At 46.9% G+C, this 23,185-nt stretch overlaps 1 protein-coding gene across 1 annotated transcript in view; it reads left to right on the plus strand.

Annotated features, from left to right (window-relative positions):
- The first annotated feature begins 2,263 nt into the window (after positions 1-2,263).
- The window catches only part of KDELR2 (KDEL endoplasmic reticulum protein retention receptor 2), a 50,245-nt gene continuing 29,323 nt past the window's right edge, over positions 2,264-23,185 (plus strand). The window contains exon 1 of the mRNA XM_068244554.1: positions 2,264-2,535. Within this exon, the coding sequence (XP_068100655.1) occupies positions 2,445-2,535 (91 nt within the window). The 5' untranslated portion in view covers positions 2,264-2,444. The remainder of the gene's footprint in view (positions 2,536-23,185) is intronic.

A 23,185-nucleotide genomic window follows, 5' to 3' on the forward strand; every position in this document is an offset into this window, starting at 1 on the left:
ACATTAGACTTTCATATATTTTAGATTCATTACAATACAACTGAAGTAGTTCAAGCCTTTTATTGTTTTAATATTGATGATTTTGGCATACAGCTCATGAAAACTCAAAATTCCTTTCTCAAAAAATTAGCATATTTCATCCGACCAATAAAAGAAAAGTGTTTTTAAAACGAAAAAAGTCAACCTTCAAATAATTATGTTCAGTTATGCACTCAATACTTGGTCGGGAATCCTTTTGCAGAAATGACTGCTTCAATGCGGCGTGGCATGGAGGCAATCAGCCTGTGGCACTGCTCAGGTGTTATGGAGGCCCAGGATGCTTCGTTAGCAGCCTTAAGGTCATCCAGAGTGTTGGGTCTTGCGTCTCTCAACTTTCTCTTCACAATATCCCACAGATTCTCTATGGGGTTCAAATCAGGAGAGTTGGCAGGCCAATTGAGCACAGTAATACGCTGGTCAGTAAACCATTTACCAGTTGTTTTGGCACTGTGAGCAGGTGCCAGGTCGTGCTGAAAAATGAAATCTTCATCTCCATAAAGCTTTTCAGCAGATGGAAGCATGAACCCACTTTTGAACCAGGAACAGCAGCAGAGGCACCTGACCTGGGCTACAGAGAAGCAGCACTGGACTGTTGCTCAGTGGTCCAAAGTACTTTTTTCGGATGAAAGCAACTTTTACATTTAATTCGGAAATCAAGGTGCCAGAGTCTGGAGGAAGACTGGGGAAAGGGAAATGCCAAAATGCCTGAAGTCCAGCGTCAAGTACCCACAGTCAGTGATGCCATGTCAGCTGCTGGTGTTGGTCCACTGTGTTTTATCAAGGGCAGGGTCAATGCAGCTAGCTATCAGGAGATCTTGGAGCACTTCATGCTTCCATCTGCTGAAAAGCTTTATGGAGTTGAAGATTTCATTTTTCAGCACGACCTGGCACCTGCTCACAGTGCCAAAACCACTGGTGAATGGTTTACTGACCATGGTATTACTGTGCTCAATTGGCCTGTCAGCTCTCCTGACCTGAACCCCATAGAGAATCTGTGGGATATTGTGAAGAGAAAGTTGAGACGCAAGACCCAACACTCTGGATGAGCTTAAGGCAGCTATCGAAGCATCCTGGGCCTCCATAACACCTGAGCGGTGCCACAGGCTGATTGCCTCCATGCCACGCCGCATTGAAGCAGTCATTTCTGCAAAAGGATTCCCGACCAAGTATTGAGTACATAACTGAACATAATTATTTGAAGGTTGACTTTTTTTGTTTTAAAAACACTTTTCTTTTATTGGTCGGATGAAATATGCTAATTTTTTGAGATAGGAATTTTGAGTTTTCATGAGCTGTATGCCAAAATCATCAATATTAAAACAATAAAAGGCTTGAACTACTTCAGTTGTAGTGTAATGAATCTAAAATATATGAAAGTCTAATGTTTATCAGTACATTACAGAAAATAATGAACTTTATCACAATATGCTATTTTTTTGACAAGATCCTGTATAGCAATCGTATCGCTATGCGAGTCTCTGTGCAATTTGGCAATTTCCCGCACACTTTTCCTCCAGACGCAAATTGCAAGCCCAGAGCATATCACGATTGCGCCAGATCACCGAGGTGGTGGAAATTGAAAAGAAATGCAATCTTAACGTGGCCCAATTGCGTTTCCTATTCGAAAAGAGCCCTGAAAGACAATTAACAAAAGATGAAAGAGTAGCCAAAATTTGAAAAACACAGTGCCTAAAGCACACATGCAGACTCTGGGCACATTCCTGACTTCAGTCAGAAAGAGCTGTGTAATCTAAAGTTCAGGGGCGTGGCAATAGGGGGTGCAGAAGTAGCTACCGCATCGGGGCCCTTGGGCCAGAGGGGCCCTCCCTCAACTACAGTTTAGCTATTGGTCCTGTACTGGTAATAATCACTTCTATAGATACTTTGAATAGTAGTGATTACTAACAAACAGTCCCCCATCCCCTCTTGCTCCTCTGACACAAAATGTAGTTGCCATTGGCAGGTTTTGTTGCGCCGTATCAATTGTTATGTATAGAGTGCTTGGGGGGCTCCATTGTAAAACTTGCATCGGGGCCCACACAGCTCCTTAGCTAAGCCACTGCTAAAGTTACATCTAACGGGGACTCTCAGTGAGTGCAGAAGGAAACTTCACTTGCAGAATATTCTGGGACCGCGCTGCCTTTAAGGGGCATGGTTAACGTAGTGGCGGGGCGGAGTAAGGGGCGTGCGTGTAGCACGGCGCGTCATTGTGCCTGAGCTGTGTCTCCCGGCGTGCATTGCGCCCGCTGCAGTTAGGCCACGTCCCCGGGCCACGTAGCTCGGATCTCGCCATTTTAACGGATTGAAGTGAGCGGCTGCAGCGTCAGAGCTTGTCTCCCTGTCCCCGGGTTACCTGTGCCCTCTTTGGTCCCCCGCATTCCGCAGCGCCCAGCTCTCCCTGCAGCATGAACGTTTTCAGGCTAACCGGGGACTTGTCCCACCTGGCAGCGATCATCATCCTGCTGCTGAAGATATGGAAGACTCGCTCCTGTGCCGGTAAGTGGCGCTGCAAGGGACACCTGTGCCAGCCCTGCACTGCCCGCCGCCCTACCCTGCAGCCTCATGTGCCCACCACTCATATTAGGTGGGAAACTTTGCACATAACTCCATTAATCTCCCAAATGTGATGCTGACAGCCTGGGGGAATTCATAACTTCATGAACTGCAATGATCGCTTATTACTTCTTATTCCTTTGCAGGCTCTTGAAGTATCCCCCATTCATAGTGGGAAACATATCAACTCTGTTTGCTGCCAGGGGAGTTCTCCTAGCTCTCTCAGGATGCTCTGCTGCAATTCCTGGCAGATAATATGTATGATGGAAATATAATATTTGTATGGTATGCATATATAATATGAAACCAACAAATGTACCTTTATGATTTTTGGGTATTTTAGGCTTCAAGGATACATAAGAGAACAAGATATGCCCTATTATGTTTTTTATAGAAGTCCTGCATTTTCCAGCTGGTTACAGGAAGAGGAAACTGAAGTTTACAATTAACATTTATCATCTTAGGACTCATTGGCAACTTGTGCATGCATATTGTCCAAAACAAGTGAAAGGGTTGCAAATGTCTGATCTGTTGGTTTGCTCTATGCATCATCCTACTTTATCACTCCAGTCATTGTCTTGAGAGCATACAGTAATAATTGCCTCTTTTATGAATCAAATGTTGACATATGATGCACCATTAAACGTCTAATAAGAGGAGTAAATAAACTTGAGGCAGACACAAAGAAATAATAGAGCAGGAGTGGAGCACTATACTGAGAAGAGCTTACAATCTATTATCTAATGCAAACTTCAAGGCCTGGGTTACAACCATGTAAACAGATTTCACAGTTTTCTCTTTCAAAATGCAGGCTTTGTTAAAACCGCTCCAGGCATGAAAGTCTTTATCCCATGCGACTTGTCAGTCTGCTAAGTTGTATATCTTATGCTACTGTTAATCTTGTTATGCAGCCTGAGCTGGTAGTAAAAATATCCCCGTATAATGTATTCAGTGGTGAGCCAGTCTTGATTTAACTATAAATAATTCAAACGATCTTTGCTTACTGAATGGCAAGTGGTTTGGGATACTGCCCTAATTGGACAGTGCGTGGGGCATAGTGTTTCCCTATGCTGTGTGTTATTGTGCAGGGTCATCATTTGCAGTTTCTGCTGGACCGTGCATGAGCTGGATTCTGGGAATAAATGAATCGGTGCAGAATGATAGGCCCCTGGGTTAAACAGGGTAGACTATTTTTTTTCACAATGTTATTGTGAGCAGTCATCACTTGCATTCACTGCTGCTCCATGCATGTGCTGAAGCCTGGAAGTAAATGAATCAGTGCTAAGATAAATGATAGGCTCCCGGGTTGAACTATGTGTGGATCTGACGTGGCAGCCGGCTGTAAGGCGTGGTAAAGCTCCAATCCATCAGATCCCGTTATTACATGTCTCTTAACCCCTTCCTGGTTGTGGATGGTTGAAATACTTAGTGGCGCATCCTTGCTGCTTCCTTCTGAATTTGGAATGCCTCCAGCTCTGTGCCTAGTTGCATTGTGACCCTGTTCATTTTTAACAGTTAAACGGATTGTGCTGAGGATGCAGCCACATCACCATTCTCCTTAAAGGGAACCTGAAGCGAGGAAAATTATTTTAAATAAACACATGACGTAGCTGCAAATAAATATTACATACTAACCTCACCATCAGTTCCTCTCAGAGGCTCACCATTTTCTTCTTACAGTGATCCCTTCCAGTTCTGACACGGTTTTGTCAGAACTAGAATATACCAGTTGCTGTCAGTTATATATCAGCAGCTGTCAGTTACAACTGAATGTGCAAAGTAATGTCCAGGTTTCCCTATGGCTCAAGTGGGTGATATTACAGTTTAACAGTGTGCTGACCAGGAAGCTGTTAGGGGGGTAATGGCCATTTTTAAAATGGAGGAAGGAGAAATCCATTGATCACAGTGGACAAATGGGACGCAGGAGAAGAGAAAGAGATTGAGTAGACTACACAGGAGTAGACTACACCAAACCTATGTTCAGTTATTTTTACTTTTTATTTTCAGTTCAGGTTCTCTTTAATGGTTAATGCTGCTGTCTCTCTACCTGCTGCATTCATTGGTTAGCATCTATTCACTTCTAAGCCCAGCCATATTTAACCTGCTGGGCGGTCTGGACGAGCACAGCTCGTCCAGTACCGCCGGAGGCTGCCGCTCAGGCCCTGCTGGGCCGATTTGGCTGAAATAAAAAGCAGCACACGCAGCCGGCACTTTGCCAGCCGCGTGTGCTGCCTGATCGCCGCCGCTCTGCGGCGATTCGCCGCGAGCAGCGGCGAAAGAGGGCCCCCCTAGCCGCCTGAGCCCTGCGCAGCCGGAACAAAAAGTTCCGGCCAGCGCTAAGGGCTGGATCGGAGGCGGCTGACGTCACGACGTCGATGACGTCACTCCGCTCGTCGCTATGGCGACGATATAAGCAAAACAAGGAAGGCCGCTCATTGCGGCCTTCCTTGTTTATTCTGGGCGCCGGAGGCGATCGGAAGATCGCCTCCGGAGCGCCCTCTAGTGGGCTTTCATGCAGCCAACTTTCAGTTGGCTGCATGAAATAGTTTTTTTTTTATTAAAAAAAAACCCTCCCGCAGCCTGCCTGGCGATCTTAATAGAACGCCAGGCAGGTTAACAAATAGAAATATTTTTAGGGTGTTTTTTATTGCATATAATTTACCCTTAAATTGTTTAAGTATTACTTCTAAAAATTCTAAAACCCTGCTCTTAATAATTTTGGTAGTTACTGTTTTCTGCTTACTATATTTAATTTTTTTAATCCCTACATTGAAGTACATTTAGGCTGCTTACACACAGGGACGTTACAGGCGCACGTTAGTGCGCCTGTAACGCTCCCCCAACGCACAGCAATGTAACACAAGTGGGCTGTTCACACGAAAGTGCAGCATGCTACGGCGTTAGAGCGGCTTAAGCCGCGTTAGACTGTCTGCACATGCGCAGTCATGTTGGGGAGGAGCGGAGAGCGGCCGGGCACATGGCTAATTAATATTCACTGCACGTTGTGACGTGCAGTGTTTACTTCCTAGAGCGGCCGCTCTGTGCAGTGATTGGCCGGCGGGACCACGTGATGCCGCATGCGCACAAGAGTACGCATCAAGGACGCCAGAGTGAGCTGCACAACGCAGCTCACTCTGACGTCCACATAGAAGAGCACCAGGCGTCGCGTTAGGTGCACGTTATGCGACCTTAACGTGGCACCTAGCGCAACGTCTTAGTGTGCAAGTAGCCTAAAGGATAACCGAGGGAACATGATAGACGTGTATGTACTGTGTCTAGCACACAAATAACTAGGCTTCCCTTAAGTTAAAAATCAGGTATGCAAGTGACAGTGTCTGACTGGGTTAGATTATAGCATAACACTCACTGATTAGTTATTACAGCCATAAAATACTTTCCTGTCAGTAAATGGCTTCTGAGGACAGGAAAGAGGTAAAAAGGTTCAATAGTTCATATAGTTGAGCTCTGGCATACTTCAATGAAGGTGTCATTAAAGGACTTACGAGGCCAACGGTGGAAAAAATGAATTGCCTGTATCGTCGTTGCAGGCACGGAGGACGCCGTCCGCGCCCTCCGTGCCGTTCTGCTGGGTCCCTTCCGCCCCCCCCCCCCCCCCCCCCCCCCCCCCAGCTCATTATCCCCCCTGGCCGGCTCCCGACCGGGTCGGGCTCTCCTTCCTCACGAAAGATGGCCGCTTCCTCTGGCTGCGCAGTCCGCCTGGCCGCCTCACCTCTGATGTCCTTTAAATCAGGGGTCCCAAACCTTTTTCGGCCCGGGGACCAGTAACCGTCCAAAATTTTCTCTGGGGGGGGGGGGGGGGGGGGTAGGTATTCGCGGCGGCACAGCAAGCACAGTTGCCCCAGTATAGGGAGTCTAGGTACCCCGGTGCGGCTAGTATAGTGCCCCAGTATAGCTAGTATAGTGCCCCATGTGCCCCAAGATAGCTAGTATAGTGCCAAGTGTGCCCCAGTATAGCTAGTACAGTGCCAAGTGTGCCACAGTATAGCTAGTACAGTGCCCCAGGATAGCTAGTATAGTGCCCAGTGTGCCCCAGTATAGTGCCCAGTGTGCCCCAGGATAGCTAGTATAGTGCCCCATGTGCCCCAGGATAGCTAGTATAGTGCCCCATGTGCCTCCGGATAGCTAGTATAGTGCCCTGTGTGCCCCAGTATAGCTAGTATAGTGCCCCAGGATAGCTAGTATAGTGCCCAGTGTGCCCCAGTATAGCTAGTATAGTGCCCCATGTGCCCCAGGATAGCTAGTATAGTGCCCCAGGATAGCTAGTATAGTGCCTAGTGTGCACCAGTATAGTGCCAAGTGTGCCCTAGTATAGTGCCCAGTGTTCCCCAGTATAGCTAGTGTAGTGCCCCATGTGCAGCTAGTATAGTGCCCCAGGATAGCTAGTATAGTGCCCCAGTGTAGCCCCCCTCCCCCCACGGCCACTGCTTCTGTTACCTGTTATGAGCTGGCGGCCGCTTCCTGTCACAGATTCCCCGTAGCCGCTCTGAGGAATGCAGCATCTCCTATTACAGCAGTGCTTCCTGCGCAGCTGCTGTAAGGAGGGAAGGAAGCGAGACAGCGCCGGTTTCCATGGTAACGGCGATCGCCGCTACAGGAAGCCGCTGCCCCGCTTTCTTCCCTCCTTACAGCAGCTGCGCAGGAAGCGCTGCTGTAAAAGGAGATGCTGCATTCCTCAGAGCGGCTACGGGGAATCTGTGACAGGAAGTGGCCGCCAGCTCATAAGGTGACGGGGGAGGGGGGCGAGAGGCCAGACCCGCCGCGTCCCAGCTGGCAACTGTCCACGGACCGGCAGTGGGCCGCGGACCTGTGGTTGGGGACCCCTGCTTTAAATATTCATATTACATATTTTGCTTTGGGATTACTAACATGCAGAATTTCTGTCTGGTCATCTCTGCTGAGTTAGCTGAAACCCAGGTAGCATGTGCTAACGTGAATGGGTCCATGACAGCACTTTATCACAGCCCATTGAGTAACATTATTATGCATGTATATAGCAACGATGTACAGTGCCACAAGACACTCACTCACTCACTCACTCACTCACTCACTCTCTTTGCCACTAATATGTGTTTCTCTCTAGGAGCAAACTTGATTCTGCATTTGATACTGTGGTGCCCCAGTGCTATATGAATGTTTTGCTAGGCAATGTCTGAGCTATACATTCTATCTTAATAACAAAAACTAAAAAAACTGGATGAAGGTGCCAAAAATGACGGATGTGGCTACCATAGACAGGGTACAGAGAGGAGCAATGGACTCAGCTGCCAATTGTAGCTTAAATGTCCGGTGTAACCGATCATTAAGCAACCTTTTGAGGGACACCTGAATGTATGATAGGTTCTTGGCCAAGGCTGCCCTGACTGGTCACCTTGTCCTAGAGCAGTCTAGCATGTGTGTGAGACCTTTACAAGGTACAGTTAATAATTTTGTTACCAACCGTCCCTCAAAGGAGCTCACAATCTAGTTATAGCCTAAACCCTCGTACATACAAGTACAGTCCCCCATGGTGATCGGGAATTGATCCTTTTACAACTGTTCAAGTCCAATGAGTGGGATAATTTCTGTACTGTCTCCACAGCCCTGAGTTAGGGCGGAGGAGGGATTACGTGCAGCGCATGATGTTGCATGTTCCAGCAGGTGGGTTGAATAGGAGAACAATGTGCTTTTGGGGGGGGGGGGGGTTGGTAGGATGCCGCTAAAGATCTACGGAGGCTGCAGACAGATAATGTATAGCTTGCACTGGGCACCGGGGGGGGGGGGGCATTACAAATTAGGGATGGCAGTGTTGGGGGTCTCATCACGCTCGTACCGATATTGCTCTGATCAAGCAAGTCGGGTCTACATCTTGCAGCATGTCCGATCAATTAATGCAACCAATTTTGGCCTGAAATTGGTCGCATTGTTGGTCGGGCATGCACTTGGCAGCACAGATTTTCATCTGATCATAATAATCAAATCAGATGGTTGATCGGCCGCCAAGTCGTCTAATGTATGGCCACCTTTAGGGCCCATTCACACTTGAGCGGGAATCGCGCGATTCCCGCTCAAGGCAAACCGCTAGCGGTTTAAAAAAAAAAATAAAAAATGCTGCAGCATGTAACACATGGCAGTGTTCTCACTGCTGAGTTTGCGGTTAGCAATAACCGCAAACGTGTTACATGCAGCGGTTTGCTGCCGATTCGCGTTTAGCGATCACAATTAGCATGCATAGCACCGCTAATCACGATCGCATCAAAACCGCTGCATGCCCAGTGATTTTTCTACGTTAATCGTGGGAAAATCACTCCCCGCAACCGCCAGCGTTTTGCAATTTTTTTTTTTATTTTTTTTTTTTAGATGTGAACGGGGCCTGACTCTGGTCTTAATTCACTCACATACAGTGGCTTGCAAAAGTATTCGGCCCGCTTGAAGTTTTCCACATTTTGTCACATTACTGCCACAAACATGAATCAATTTTATTGGAATTCCACGTGAAAGACCAACACAAAGTGGTGTACATGTGAGAAGTGGAATGAAAATCGTACACGAGTCCAAACATTTTTTACAAATAACTGCAAAGTGGGGTGTGTAATTATTCGGCCCCCTGAGTCAATACTTTGTAGAACCACCTTTTGCTGCAATTACAGCTGCCAGTCTTTTAGGGTAAGTCTCTACCAGCTTTGCACATCTAGAGACTGAAATCCTTGCCCATTCTTCTTTGCAAAACAGCTCCAGCTCAGTCAGATTAGATGGACAGCGTTTTGTGAACAGCAGTTTTCAGATCTTGCCACAGATTCTCGATTGGATTTAGATCTGGACTTTTACTGGGCCATTCTAACACTTGGATATGTTTTGTTTTAAACCATTCCATTGTTGCCCTGGCTTTATGTTTAGGGTCGTTGTCCTGCTGGAAGGTGAACCTCCGCCCCAGTCTCAAGTCTTTTGCAGACTCCAAGAGGTTTTCTTCCAAGATTGCCCTGTATTTGGCTCCATCCATCTTCCCATCAATTCTGACCAGCTTCCCTATCCCTGCTTAAGAGAAGCAACCCCAGAGCATGATGCTGCCACCACCATATTTGACAGTGATCTATTAACCCTTCGCACTCTTGCATGCAAATGTTCAAACAAATGCATTCACAGATTCACTCATCCAGGCACAACTGTTATCCCTACAGCTAAGTTAAAAGCCGGGGTTTTAGTTAACAGAAGAATGCATTCTTATGCTTAGTCACCTATACTGCGCAGAAGTACCCAGGTAAACATAGGTGTCCTAACTCTGGCCCTGTAACATGCATAGTGCAGACATGCAAACACATTCATTGCATCAAACCTATCAATGGATTGGGAGCACACATCCTGACGTCCTCTCCTGGGACAGACAGTGCATCTTACCAATCGCACAAGGGAGCTAACGTTATGTGTCCATGTGCACCATGCACATACACCAGCATAAGCTGTGTGCATGCTGACAAACACATACAGGGGAAGGAGGGAGTGCGCTGAACTAGACCCTAGCCACAGGGGTCAGAAACAAGAAAAAAAATACATATATCCAGGCACATCGCCTCTAGTTAGGACATTAAATAAGTTATTAAGGAAAGGGAGGTGCTTCTAACAAGAGGCGATGTGCCTGGATATATGTGTTTTTTTTTTTCATATTTGACAGTGGGGATGGTTTGTTCAGAGTGATATGCAGTGTTAGTTTTCCGCCACACATAGTGTTTTGCATTTTGGCCAAAAAGTTCCATTTTGGTCTCATCTGATCAGAGCACCTTCTTCCACATGTTTGCTGTGAAACCCCCCCACATGGCTTGTGGCAAACTGCAAACGGGACTTCTTATGCTTTTCTGTTAATGATGGCTTTCTTCTTGCCACTCTTCCATAAAGGCCAACTTTGTGCAGCGTGCGACTAATAGTTGTCCTATGGACAGATTCCCCCACCTGAGCTGTAGATCCCTGCAGTTCGTCCAGAGTCACCATGGGCCTCTTGACTGCATTTATGATCAGCACTCTCCTTGTTCGGCCTGTGAGTTTAGGTGGACGACCTTGTCTTGGTAAGTTTACAGTTGTGCCATACTCCCATTTCTGAATGATCGCTTGAATAGTACTTTGTGGGATGTTCAAGACTTTGGAAATCTTTTTGTAGCATAAGCCTGCTTTAAATTTCTCAATAACTTTATCCCTGACCTCTCTGGTGTGTTATTTTGATTTCATGGTGTTGTTGCTCCCAATATTCTCTTAGACAACCTCCTGAGGCCATCACAGAGCAGCTGTATTTGTACTGACATTAGATTACACACAGGTGCACTCTATTTAGTCATTAGCACTCATCAGGCAATGTCTATGGGCAACTGACTGCACTCAGACCAAAGGGGGCTGAATAATTACGCACACCCCACTTTGCAGTTACTGATTTGTAAAAAAATTTGGAATCCTGTACGATTTTCGTTCCACTTCTCACGTGTACACCACTTTCTATTGGTCTTTCACGTGGAATTCCAATAAAATTGATTCATGTTTGTGGCAGTATTATGAAAAATGTGGAAAACTTCAAGGGGCCGACTACTTTTGCAAGCCACTATTTTACCCTTAACCTGTTTTGCCTGCCAGTATTGAACTCAATCCTGTGGGTGACGCTGCAGGGCATCAGTGCTGTACAGATGCGTCATAAAACAATAGCGTATCATTAAACCACTTCAGAGATACTTGTACACATTAATTTAATTCAAAACAACCCCAACTGTTCACCTTGGCTGAGAACAGCCAATTTGGGTTGAAGCTAGTTAAGGTATGTGCTTGTGATGTGGAGGAGACTAGAGTGTCTGGAGTAAACCTACAGAGAAAAGACTCCTTGCAGATAGTGTCCTGGTTTACCACCATGGAAAGGTCATGTAAAATGTATGCTTCTTTGGTAATATGGTTTGCACGCTCTTCTTATCAGCAGTTTGTACACAGAAAGCTGTTGTTTATCTCTGGATTGACAGCAGTCGTGGCATGTTATTCTATTCTCAGAGGCCCAGTGCACACCAAAAACCTCTAGCAGATCTGCAAAACGCTAGAGGTTTTTGAAGCAGATTTCAGAGGCCTGGTGCACACCAGAGGAGTTTTTCTGAGCGTTTTGAGTTTTTGAAACCTGCTAATGTTATCCTATGTGTCTATGCACACTGGAGTGATGAAGTTTTGTAAAAAAAAAACCCATAGCATTACATTGGGAAGAGCTTTTGAAACCTCTAGCGTTTGGGAAGCTTTTCTGGTGTGTCTCAGCCCAGAGCGATTCTAGGCATGTTTAGAGACGTTTTCTAAACATGCCTAGCATTTTCTGGAGCGTTTTTGTGTAGCAGATTAGAAATATTGTTACAGTAAAGCTGTTACTGAACAGCTTCTGTAACAAAAACGCCTGGAAAACCACTCTGATCTAGCGTTTTTCAGAGTTGTTTTCCACTTTCCTATACTTTTAACATTGAGGCAGAAACGCCTCAGAAATCTAAAAAATGCTGCAGCCCCTGAGTTTGCGTTTCTGGAAAAAAACGAACCGCTCTGGTGTGCACCATCCCATTCACTTTCATTAGCCAAGCGGTTTTCCCCCTCACAAGCGTTTTAACGCTTCAGAACCACTCCGGTGTGCACCAGCCCCAAGTGTATTTCCTACAGCTCAGTGATCTGCAAACTTCGCTCTCCAGCTGTTGAGGAACTACAAGTCCCACAATGCATTTGCCTTTATGTGGCTGTCAGACTCCTGCAATGCATTGTGGAACTTGTAGTTCCTTAACAGCCGGAGAGTCAAGTTTGCAGATCACTGCCATAGCTCACTACAAGTTGGTCCACCTTTAGCTCTTATCACAGCAGATATTGTTCTTGGCATGGACTCAACCAGATGCTTATAACTTTTATTGAGGAATGTTGGTCCATGTTGACATAATGGCAGCTCTAAGTTGGGTCAGATTGGATGGTTTGAAGAGATCTTTCGACTTCGTCCCAAAAATGCTCAATAGGATTGAGGTCGGGACTGAGCTGGTCATGGAAGCAGGTTAAACTCTGATGTTCCTCAAACCAATTTTAGACCGATTGAGCATGATAGTTAGGACCCACAATAGGTTAATATGTGGGCCCTATTTTTCTGTAATACCAAAGGCACTCTTGATGGTCTCCTGCTGCTAAAGCCCATTCTTCGCAAAGTCCATCTTGTTGTACGTTGGTATATAATTTGTGATGTACCTGCATTGAATTCAGCTGTAATTTGTCATATTGTTGCCCTTCTATTGCTGCGGACTATGCATGCTACCCCGCTTTTCAAATCTCTAGTTCACCAGCCTTTTTTGACCAGATCAGTCCTTATCGCTTGAAGTCTTTTCTTTCAACTGCCACTCTCTAAACACCCGAGAAACTATTGGGGCGAGAAAATCCTAAAGGTAGCCATACACTGGTCGATTTGCCATCAGATTCGACCAACAGATAGATCCCTCTCTGATCGAATCTGATCAGAGAGGGATCGTATGGCTACCTTTACTGCAAAACAGATTGTGAACCGATTTCAGCCTGAAACCGTTCACAATCTGTGGTGGTGGTGCTGCCGCCGCTCCCCCCCCCCCCTCGCCCGCATACATTACCTGCTCCGCTGGTGCGACTGCCCCCGGTCACCGCTGCTCTGTCCTCCGCTCTGGTCTCCAGGTCCGGCATGCTTTACTTTTTCCTGCCCAACAGGAAGTTTAAACAGTAGAGCGCCCTCTACTGTTTAAACTTCCTGCCGGGCAGGAGGAACTGAAGCATGCCGGAGACCAGCGCGGACACGGAGCAACGGTGACCGGGGGTAGTTGCGCCAGCGGAGCAGGTAATGTATGCCCGCTCTATTGCATCGGTCGTCGGGCACTCGAACGCCGCTAGCGACACGCTCCCTACCCGCGGGCGATCGACGGTAATTTTCCGCACGGAGCGATCGGGATCGGACGAAATGGATCGAAATTCGGCGTGTAGCGGAGAACGATTGGCAGCAGATTCGATCCCAGTGATCGAAACGGCGGCAAATCGGGCCAGTGTATGGCCAGCTTTAGAGTCGTCGTTTCAAAGAGGCTAGCACCAGTTATCCGTGCACAGACGATCATCCCTCGTTCATAGTCACTTGAATCTTTCGTCTTACAGATTTTGACATTAAAGTGGATCCGAGAAAAACTTTTGCGGGCTTCATTTATGTGCCCCTCACATATATTTTCTGGGACATCCCCCCCCCCCCCCCCCCCCCCCATATGCTTATTTTTATTATATAAATTGTTTAATAAACTACTAGAGACCCGTCACCAGCTCTTCCAGCGCAGAGGCGCTTGCAGTTAATCATGGGGCTGAGGAAGCATGTCACACATCTTCATTTGCCTGCCCCACTGTTCACTGACTGGTGGAGGCGATCCCGGCTGGAGCGGAGGCAGGAAGCCGCTGTCAGGGGTCCATAGGCAGAGTGCATTAGCATTCAGGCGGGCAGCCGATTCCCCTGCATCGTCTCAATCTCCCGCCGCCAGCCACTACTCTGACCGCATATCAAAGCGACCCGCTGCAGCGCTATGACAGGACAGCGGGTTGCTTATTAGCACGCATACAGGAAGTAATCCTGTATGCATGCTGATAGGCAACCCGCTGTCTTGACGGCGCATCGGGTCGCTTTGATATGCGGTCAGAGTAGTGTCTGGCAGCGGGAGATTGCTACAGTTACAGGGGAAGCGGCCACCAATGGTAAGGGTATCGGCGGGCGGCCCCCGGGGAGGGACAACCATACTACCCAATACTGACTGGGGCTACTCTGCTGGAGTTATCACAGGCTGAGGGAGATTTACCTGTGTTGATGACAAGCAAAACATGGCTGCACTCATTGTATCACAGGAAGAAATAAATCATATACTGTTGAAGCGGTTTTCAGCTAGTTTTGCTGTGTAAAACCTCTAAACTTTAGATAGGATATATAGAGACGTTACTTGCTATAGTTTTTTTTTTTTTTTTTTTTTTTTTTTTTTTTTTTCTTCATCTCTGATCCACTTTAACTTCTGTGATAGCTACATTGTCCAAAGTTAAACATTCCTGGCATAAGCAACTCTGCATTGCTATGTCACTCTACATCACTGTTGGACTGGTTTACTTTCAAATAAGCGGTATAATTTTTTTAAAAAAAAAATTTTTTGGGGCCACTCAGTGTGCACACACAGTTTCGTTTTTTTAAATTCTGATCTTTTTTTGAATGTTTGAAAATGAATCCAAAAGGACGTGCACATGGAATGATGCGTAAGTATTTGCTTCTGATTAAGAAACAGATCAAATCTTGATCTTGTGATTGGACTATGGCAATCGGTAAGCTGTCCTCTAGTGAAAGTTACGCTGCCTCTGTGAGCCCTCGGAAGAGTTTCGGAGCACTCATGTGCCAGAGTACTCTTGAAGACTGACTGCTCCGTACTGCGCAAGTGTGCTCACACATGCGGTATGAACTGCCAATCTTCAGGGAGCGCTCGGGGACATGAGTGCTCCCAAAACCATAGGGCTCATAGAGGTGTATTTGACTGGTTGGTCAAGTAGCTCTAACGGGGGAGATAGTGCTGGAACGAGGAGAATGAGGGGACAATGTAGGCTTAACCGGATCTATAGGTAAGTATTTGTTTGTTTTCTGCTCCAGTATCACTGTAAGAAACTATGCAGCATCTTACTGAGTCACTCCCATGGTGCTGCCTGCCATTCATGCTGCCAGACAGAGACAGTTTTAGGTAAAACTGAGCCCTGGGTAAAAAAAAGATTGTGATGCCCCTTAACCACTTCACCCCAGGGCGGTTTTTACCCTAACTGACGAGTGATTTTTCACCTTTCAGTGCTCATCCCTTTCATTTGCCAATAGCTTAATCACTACTAATCACAATTAAATGATCTAGATCTTGTTTTTTTTCACCACAAATTGGGCTTTTTGGGGTTATTTGTTTTCAGTCATTTATTTTCTATGCATTTTAAAGGGAAATACAAGTAAAAAATGAGAAAATGCACGATTTCTCCAATTTCATCCCCTATTTTAATATAAACACTGCTACTGTACATGAAACCCACACATTTTATCTGCCCCTTTGTCCTGGTTATCACAAGATTTTGATTACGTCCCTAGTACAAAGTATGGTGACAATATATCGTTTGGAAATAAAGGGTTTTTTTTTTTTTTTTTTTTTTTTTCCCCCCCCCACAATTTTCACGCGCACGGGGATGCACGTGCTCCAGCGGGAGCGCGCACACGCACAGCAGCACTGTCTGACTTATAAAAACGTCCTGGAGCCATTAAGAGGCTCTAGCAGGACGTTTTTATAAGTCAGCATGTCATTAAGTGGTTGAAGCGGATCCGAGATGAAAAACGAACTAGAACAAGTAACTAGTCTATATATCTTATCTAAAGTTTAAATAGTTTACACAGCAAATCTAGCTGCAAACAGCTTTAATAGAATATTTATTCATTCTTCCTGTGATACGAAAGCAGCCACTTTGTTTGTAAACATTACACAGAGGCAGGCTTATCTGCATCTTGAGCACTCAGCCTGTGAAAAAAAACTAATTCCCCCCCCCCCCCCTCTGCCTCTCAAATCAATGGCTAGTAACACTTCCCCCTCCTCCTGCCCAGACTGAGCTCCCATGAGCCCTTGCTACTGCCAAGGCTCTCTGAAAACCCTGTTGCCAGAGGCAGTTATTTTTGGATATTTGCAGGTGGTCATAATAATATCACCACACAACTCTGAACTATGATGCATAAAAGTTTTTATTCTTTGAGCAACAGAGCTCCCACTTAACAAAACACTAGGTAAAATGTACAGTCACACATTACAGGGCTGAGGCTGTCCAGATGCGTTGCTGGCTTGCGAGGGGCTTGTGTTCTATTACGGGGTGGAGTGGAGCAGGAGTCGCATCGCCTGGGGTAAGTGGTAAAAACGATGCACTAACCCGAAGTGATCCAGCAGGACGGATCTCTGGTCGAGAGGGGTCAGTGATTGCTGTACACAGGTTGGATTATTGGCAGAGGCAGTTGTTATCGTTGTATTGGCAGCGCTTCATTTGGCATGTGTACAGTGCTTTAGAAGGCTGAAGGAGAGCATTTTGTAAATGTAAACTACATACATCTGCTGTAGTAATACAACAGAAACTGCATAGCATATATTGTTTTTACAAATGTAAATGCTGTACAGATAAAACATTTTCATGAGGTGGTTACACTTTGACTTAAAGGGACACTGTAGGGGGGGTCGGGGGGAAAATGAGTTGAACTTACCCGGGGCTTCTAATGGTCCCCCGCAGACATCCTGTGCCCGTGCAGCCACTCACCGATGCTCCAGCCCCGCCTCCGGTTCACTTTTGGAATTTCAGACTTTAAAGTCTGAAAACCACTGTGCCTGCGTTGCCGTGTCCTCGATCCCGCTGATGTCACCAGGAGCATACTGTGCAGGCCCAGTATGGTCTGTCTGTGCAGTACGCTCCTGGTGACATCAGCGGGATTGAGGACATGGCAACGCGGGGCGCAGTGGTTTTCAGACTTCAGTCTGAAATTCCAGAAGTGAACCGGAGGCAGGGCCGGAGCATCGGTGAGTGGCTGCGGGGGACCGTTTGAAGCCCCGGGTAAGTTCAACTCATTTTCCTACGACCCCCCCCCCCCCCCCTTACAGTATCCCTTTTAAAGAAATATTTTTAAGATAGTGTAGAAAACATTTTAGCTCACCTGGGGCTTCTACCAGCCCCCCTGCAGCCGTCCCGTGCCCTCGCAGTCACTCACGGATCCTCCAGTCCTCCGCCGCCAGCTACTTTCATTTTGCCGAGGGGCCTGGCCACGCGTCTTCTTCGCGTTACCCTCCAATACCGTCCTGTGCAGGACGCTATTGCGGACGTACCCTGAAGAAGAAACGTGTCCAGGCCTAAGCCTGTCGGAGAAAATTAAACTAGCTGGTGGGGGACAGGAAGATCCGCGAGTGACTGCGAGGGCACGGGACGGGCTGAAGGGGGCTGGTAGAGAGGCCTCAGGTGAGTAAAACTTATTTTTTTTTTTTTCTTTTCCCCTCCCTGGCTTAACCTTTCTGGCGGTAAGCCCGAGCTCAGGGCTATGCCGCGCAGAAGATATCTCAGCCCCTGGTGGGTCGATTTTCTTCATTTAAAATGCTGTACGCGCAGCTAGCACTTTGCTAGCCGCGCGTACAGCTTGATCACCGCCGCTCTGCGGCGATCGCCCGCACGCAGCGGCGCAAGAGGGGCCCCCCCGCCAGAGCCCTGCGCTGCCCGGACCAATGAGTTCCGGGCAGCGCTATGCCCTGGATCGGAGGCGTCTGACGTCATGACGTTATTCCGATCGTCGCCATGGCGACAGGAGAAGCCAAACAGGGGAGCGCGTTATATACGCGTTCCCCTGTTTGCCATTGATGCCGGCGACGATCGCACTAGAGGGACACATGCGCCCTCTAGTGGTGTTTCATGTAGCTACCACTCTGGTAGCTTTACATGAAACAAAAATTAAAAAAAAAAAAAAAAAAAAAAAGGATTTTTGCCTTTTTGGCAAAAACAATTAACCGCCAGGAGGGTTAAAGGACAACTTAAGTGAGACTTATCTGGAGGCTGCCATATTTATTTCCTTTTAAGCAATACCAGTTGCCTGGCTATCCTGCTGGTCCTCTGCCTCCAATACTTTTAGCCATAGACCCTGAACAAGCATGCAGGTGTTTCTGACACTTGTGTCAGATCTGACAAGATTAGCTGCATGCTTGCTTGTAATGTGATTTGGAAACCAATGCAGCCAAATAGATCAGCAGGGCTGCCAGGCAACTGGTATTGTTTAAAAGGAAATAAATATGGCAGCCTCAATATCGCTCTCACTTCAGTTGCTCTTTAAGTTCCTCTTTGAAACTGTCCTATCTTTATGGTATGTTCTATACTTAGCAATGACAGCATTCATTGCTGATAGTAAGACCTATCGCAATCCTAATGCAACTCCAGCCTTCTTCCACATGACGGCAAACCTCTTTTGTTTGCATAATCGCTTACCTGTATTCCTAACCTATAATCAAACCTGAAGCTGAGAAAGGCTGCTAAGCTACACTGGAATAAATATGGCCATCATTGTCTTGCTGCAAGCAGCTGATGTTCGCGGTATTGGGCAGTGCACCAAAACATTCTAGTCCCACCAGTCTTATGGAATATTCCTGCTTGCTACACATTACCAGCTTGTCTCTCCAGCTGCATTTACATTCCTTTAGTTTCCTCTTCAAATGTATGTATTTATTTTCCAAAAGAATGAAATGTACATAGTATGGATAAAGGATGGGGGCAGAACAAGAATTTGAGCACTGCAGAGATTACGGCAGGGGTTAACTCGCCCTCGACGCCGTCTCCATGCACTGCCTTCCATGATGCATTCCATCTCTCCTGCTACTTCCACCTTCCGGCTGTGAAGGAGGAAGTATTGAGAGCTGGAATACTAAACTTAGATGAATGGGACGGCTATTGTTCGTTTGCTTGGCTGTACTGCTGATTTATTTAAAGGGATACTGTAGGGGGGGTCAGGGGAAAATGAGTTGAACTTACCCGGGGCTTCTAACGGTCCCCCGCAGACATCCTGTGTTGGCGCAGCCACTCACCGATGCTCCGGCCCCGCCTCCGGTTCACTTCTGGAATTTCAGACTTTAAGGTCTGAAAACCACTGCGCCTGCGTTGCCGTGTCCTCGATCCCGCTGATGTCATCAAGAGCGCACAGCGCAGGCCAAGTATGGTCTGTGTCTGCGCAGTACACTCCTGGTGACATCAGCGGGGAGCGAGGACATGGGCGTGCAGGCGCAGTGGTTTTCTGACTTTAAAGAGTAACTGTCAGGCTGCAGAAGCTAATTTAAACCTCTATTCTCCTGTGTTAAACAGTTTAGAAGGAAGCCAAAAAGCCATTAGTGAAGATAAAAATCTCAGTTACCTTTGATGTTTGCTTATCAGCAACGCTGTTATAGACCCAAGAGGACGCAAGCCGCATACTATACTGCAAAGCATTCTGGGGCCCTCCCCTCGGCTGCTAATGAGACGTTACAGCAGCTTGTAATCAGTCCAGCGCGTAGCACTGATAAATCTCCGGGCAGAGTACACTGCAGGAGTCAGCTATTGTTCCTAGCCACATGGCTCATTAATATTCACTGCACACTGTGTTATTCAGTACGAGCTTTTCTGTGATCAGGAAGCAGGCAGGACATGACGACACATTTGACAGAAAAACATGGAGCCTGCCATGAGCTGTCAGAAGCATCTATCTCTGCATATACTATATACAAATTCTGTGAAATCCAAATGTGGACAGTGAAATGCATATGTAATGTAAGTACAGCCAATCTTTAGCTACTGATATGTGTTTATTTTCTCTGAGACCTTATACCTAACAGCTCCTCTTTAAAGTCAGAAATTCCAGAAGTGAACTGGAGGCGGGGCCGGAGCATCGGTGAGTGGCTGCGCCAACACAGGATGTCTGCGGGGGACCATTAGAAGCCCCGGGTAAGTTCAGCTCATTTTCCAAAGACCGACTCCCCCCCCCTTTTACTTGGTGACTTAAAGAAAACCTGAACTGAAAATTAAGTTTAAATAAACATACACAAGTCATACTTGCCTCCCGTGTAGTCTACTCCTCAATCTCTCTCTCTCTCCTCTCCTCTGTCCTTTTTGTCCACTGCCATCAATGGAATTCTCCGCCCTCCATTTTGAAAATGGCCATTACACCATACCGGCTTTCTGGTCAGCACACAGCTAAACTGTAACATCGCCCACTTGAGCCATAGGGAAACATGGACACAACAGTTCTCCTCTCAGCTGTAACTGACAGCAACTGATATATTTCAGTTCTGACAAAATGTTGTCAGAACTGGAAGGGATCATTGTCAGAAGAAAATGGTGAGCTTCTGAGAGGAACTGATGGCAAGGTAACTATGCAATGTTCCTTTGAAGTTACCCCATGTGTTTATTTTAAATAATTTTACTCAGTACAGGTTCCCTTTAAGCATTAGGCTGGTTTCACTCTTCAGATTAGTTGCCCAGCAGGAATCTGGACACTATCCCTCTGTCTGGGCCCTTAGCTGTACAGACACCTGCAGGCTAGTGACATGTTCTGTCTTTATGGATGGTTGTGGAGGGGGTGAAGCTGCACTCAGGCAAGATGATGTGGCATGCTGGCTCTCCTTTGTTGACATGTTAGGGCCATACGTTTTTGTTTCTTTTAATTCATTTTGCCTGTGTGTGATACTCGAGTTTGATTTGAAATGTGTATAAACCTTTAGCGATCGAAGCATTCCAACATACAAAACAGCTATGCTATTCCTACTCGGACCATATATAAGGGACAGGGAGGTGCAAAAGGATGTGGCTGAATTAAATGCAAATCATTAACACTTACACTCAAAGGCTTGCGCTTGCAGCACAAATAACATAAAGCAACAAATACTGCCCAATAAAATAGAGGCTCTTGGATCTCAAAATATGCTGCAGCATTCTCCTATTAAGCCAACCGCCCAAAATCAAGGTGTCTTCCTTAGGAGTGGTCTACTCGTACCAGCATGAAACCAGACTATTCATGCATTCAACTTGTAATTTGGACTAGGAGCAGAGCAACCAGGGCTGTGGAGTTGGAGTCGAGGAGTCTGAGTAATTTTGGGCACCCGCAGTTGCAGTCGTGGTTTTGGAAACTGAGGAGTGGGAGTCTGAGTCGGAGTCTCATGATTTTTGTACAAAATCCACAGCCCTGTTTAAGTATTAGACTAAGGAGTCGGCGTCTGAGCAATTTTGGGTACCCGGAGTTGGAGTCGGAGTCGTGGTTTCAGAAACTGAGGAGTTGGAGTCGGAAGATCTTTGTACCGACTCCACAGCCCTGGGAGCAACTGGGGTTCTAGACCTTAACTCAGAACTCCCTCGCTGCTCTAAAAGATAAGCCACAATATAATAACCTTGAGGCTAGGAACGCACATTGCAGAGTTTTTATAAATGCTGGCTTTGTTGCATAATTTTGAAATACGCACATAATGAAAGTCAATGGTAACGCAATTTTTTTTTTATCTGATGTAGTTCCGCTTCTTGTTGGCTTCCTAGTGATTTGCATAAAACCCAATTGAAAAGGCATCGAAAATGTGTACAAAACGCATATGCGAACTGGAAACGCATAAAAATGCCCACAAAAAGCTAGAAACCGCATATGTGGGAAAACAGCTAACGCAAACACACACACACATGGAGACCTGCACATGACAGAAACTCGCGCCGCCCATGCCCCTACAAGGACCGCCGCCATTTGTCAAAATGGCGGTCCTTGCGGGGTCCACTTCCCGGCCGCCAATTGTCTATACGGCGGTCGGGAAGTGGTTAATGCATACATGTAAGCTGAGCCATAGGGAAACATGAAAAATTCCTTATCTTTTTTTTTTGTTGTTGTTGACAGCAATTGGTTCAGTATAAACCCAGCTTTTAGGATTCATATTTGAGAAAATTTGGAATTTGTTGCATCTTTTAAAAATAAGCGATAAAAATGTATGTAGGCTCTGTACTGTGCATGAGCACAGGGGTAGTGCGTAAAAGCCCATCTTCGGGAGCAGTCGGGCTTCCGAAGCCTCCTTCCTTGGCAGAAAACAGTACGGTATTTGACCAATTGGCTGAACACTGCTACCAGGGGAACCATCGCTGGAACGTGGGGACCATGAGCGGAGTTGGAAGGCTCTATAGCAGTGTTCCCCACCCCTGTGCTCAAGGCCCACCAACAGTGCATGTTTTGTGGAAATTCCCAGAGGTACCGTATTTTTCGGACCATAAGACGCACTTTTTCTCCCCCCAAAATGGGGGAAAAAAAAGTCACTGCGTCTTATGGTCCGGATGCAGAAATTTTGGCCAAGTGCCTGTCCCCTGTTCTGAGTCCCCCATATGCTTTGTTGTACCCCGTGCGCTGCCCCGTGTCCCCTGCTATGTCCCTGTGTCTCTAGGGGCCCCCGGGGTAATATGTTACTAAAGTGAGGACAGGTTGTACCTGGGCGGAGTGAGAAGCGATTGCAGTATGCGCCGATCACAGCCCGCACAGAGAAGGGCAGAGAGCGGCAGAGCATCCCAGCTGACGTGCAGACCGGCGGCTTACAGCATAACGGGGCCACAGTGGCGAAATGAGTAGCGGTAACTGTCCACAGAAAAGCTGCTGGCTGGTCCGTGCACGCTGCTGAAGCCTATCTCTCATCACTTCCGCTTATGTCACTAATGCGGAAGTGATGAGAGATAGGCTTCAGCAGCGTGCACGGACCAGCCAGCAGCTTTTCTGTGGACAGTTACCGCTACTCATTTCGCCACTGTGGCCCCGTTATGCTGTAAGCCGCCGGTCTGCACGTCAGCTGGGATGCTCTGCCGCTCTCTCCCCTCTCTCTGCGCGGGCTGTGATGGTGCGGGCTGCGATCGCTGCAGCTGTCGGATCCGGATGACTTTTCCCTCCTCCTCGGTCAGCTGGGAAGCTCTGCCGCTCTTTCACCTTCTCTGTGCAGTCTGTGATGGTGCGGGCTGCGATCGCTGCAGCGGTCAGACCTGGATCACCTCTCCTTCCTCCTCGGTCAGCTGGGATGCTTTGCCG

Source organism: Hyperolius riggenbachi, chromosome 7, assembly GCF_040937935.1.
Source record: "Hyperolius riggenbachi isolate aHypRig1 chromosome 7, aHypRig1.pri, whole genome shotgun sequence".
NCBI lineage: Eukaryota > Metazoa > Chordata > Amphibia > Anura > Hyperoliidae > Hyperolius > Hyperolius riggenbachi.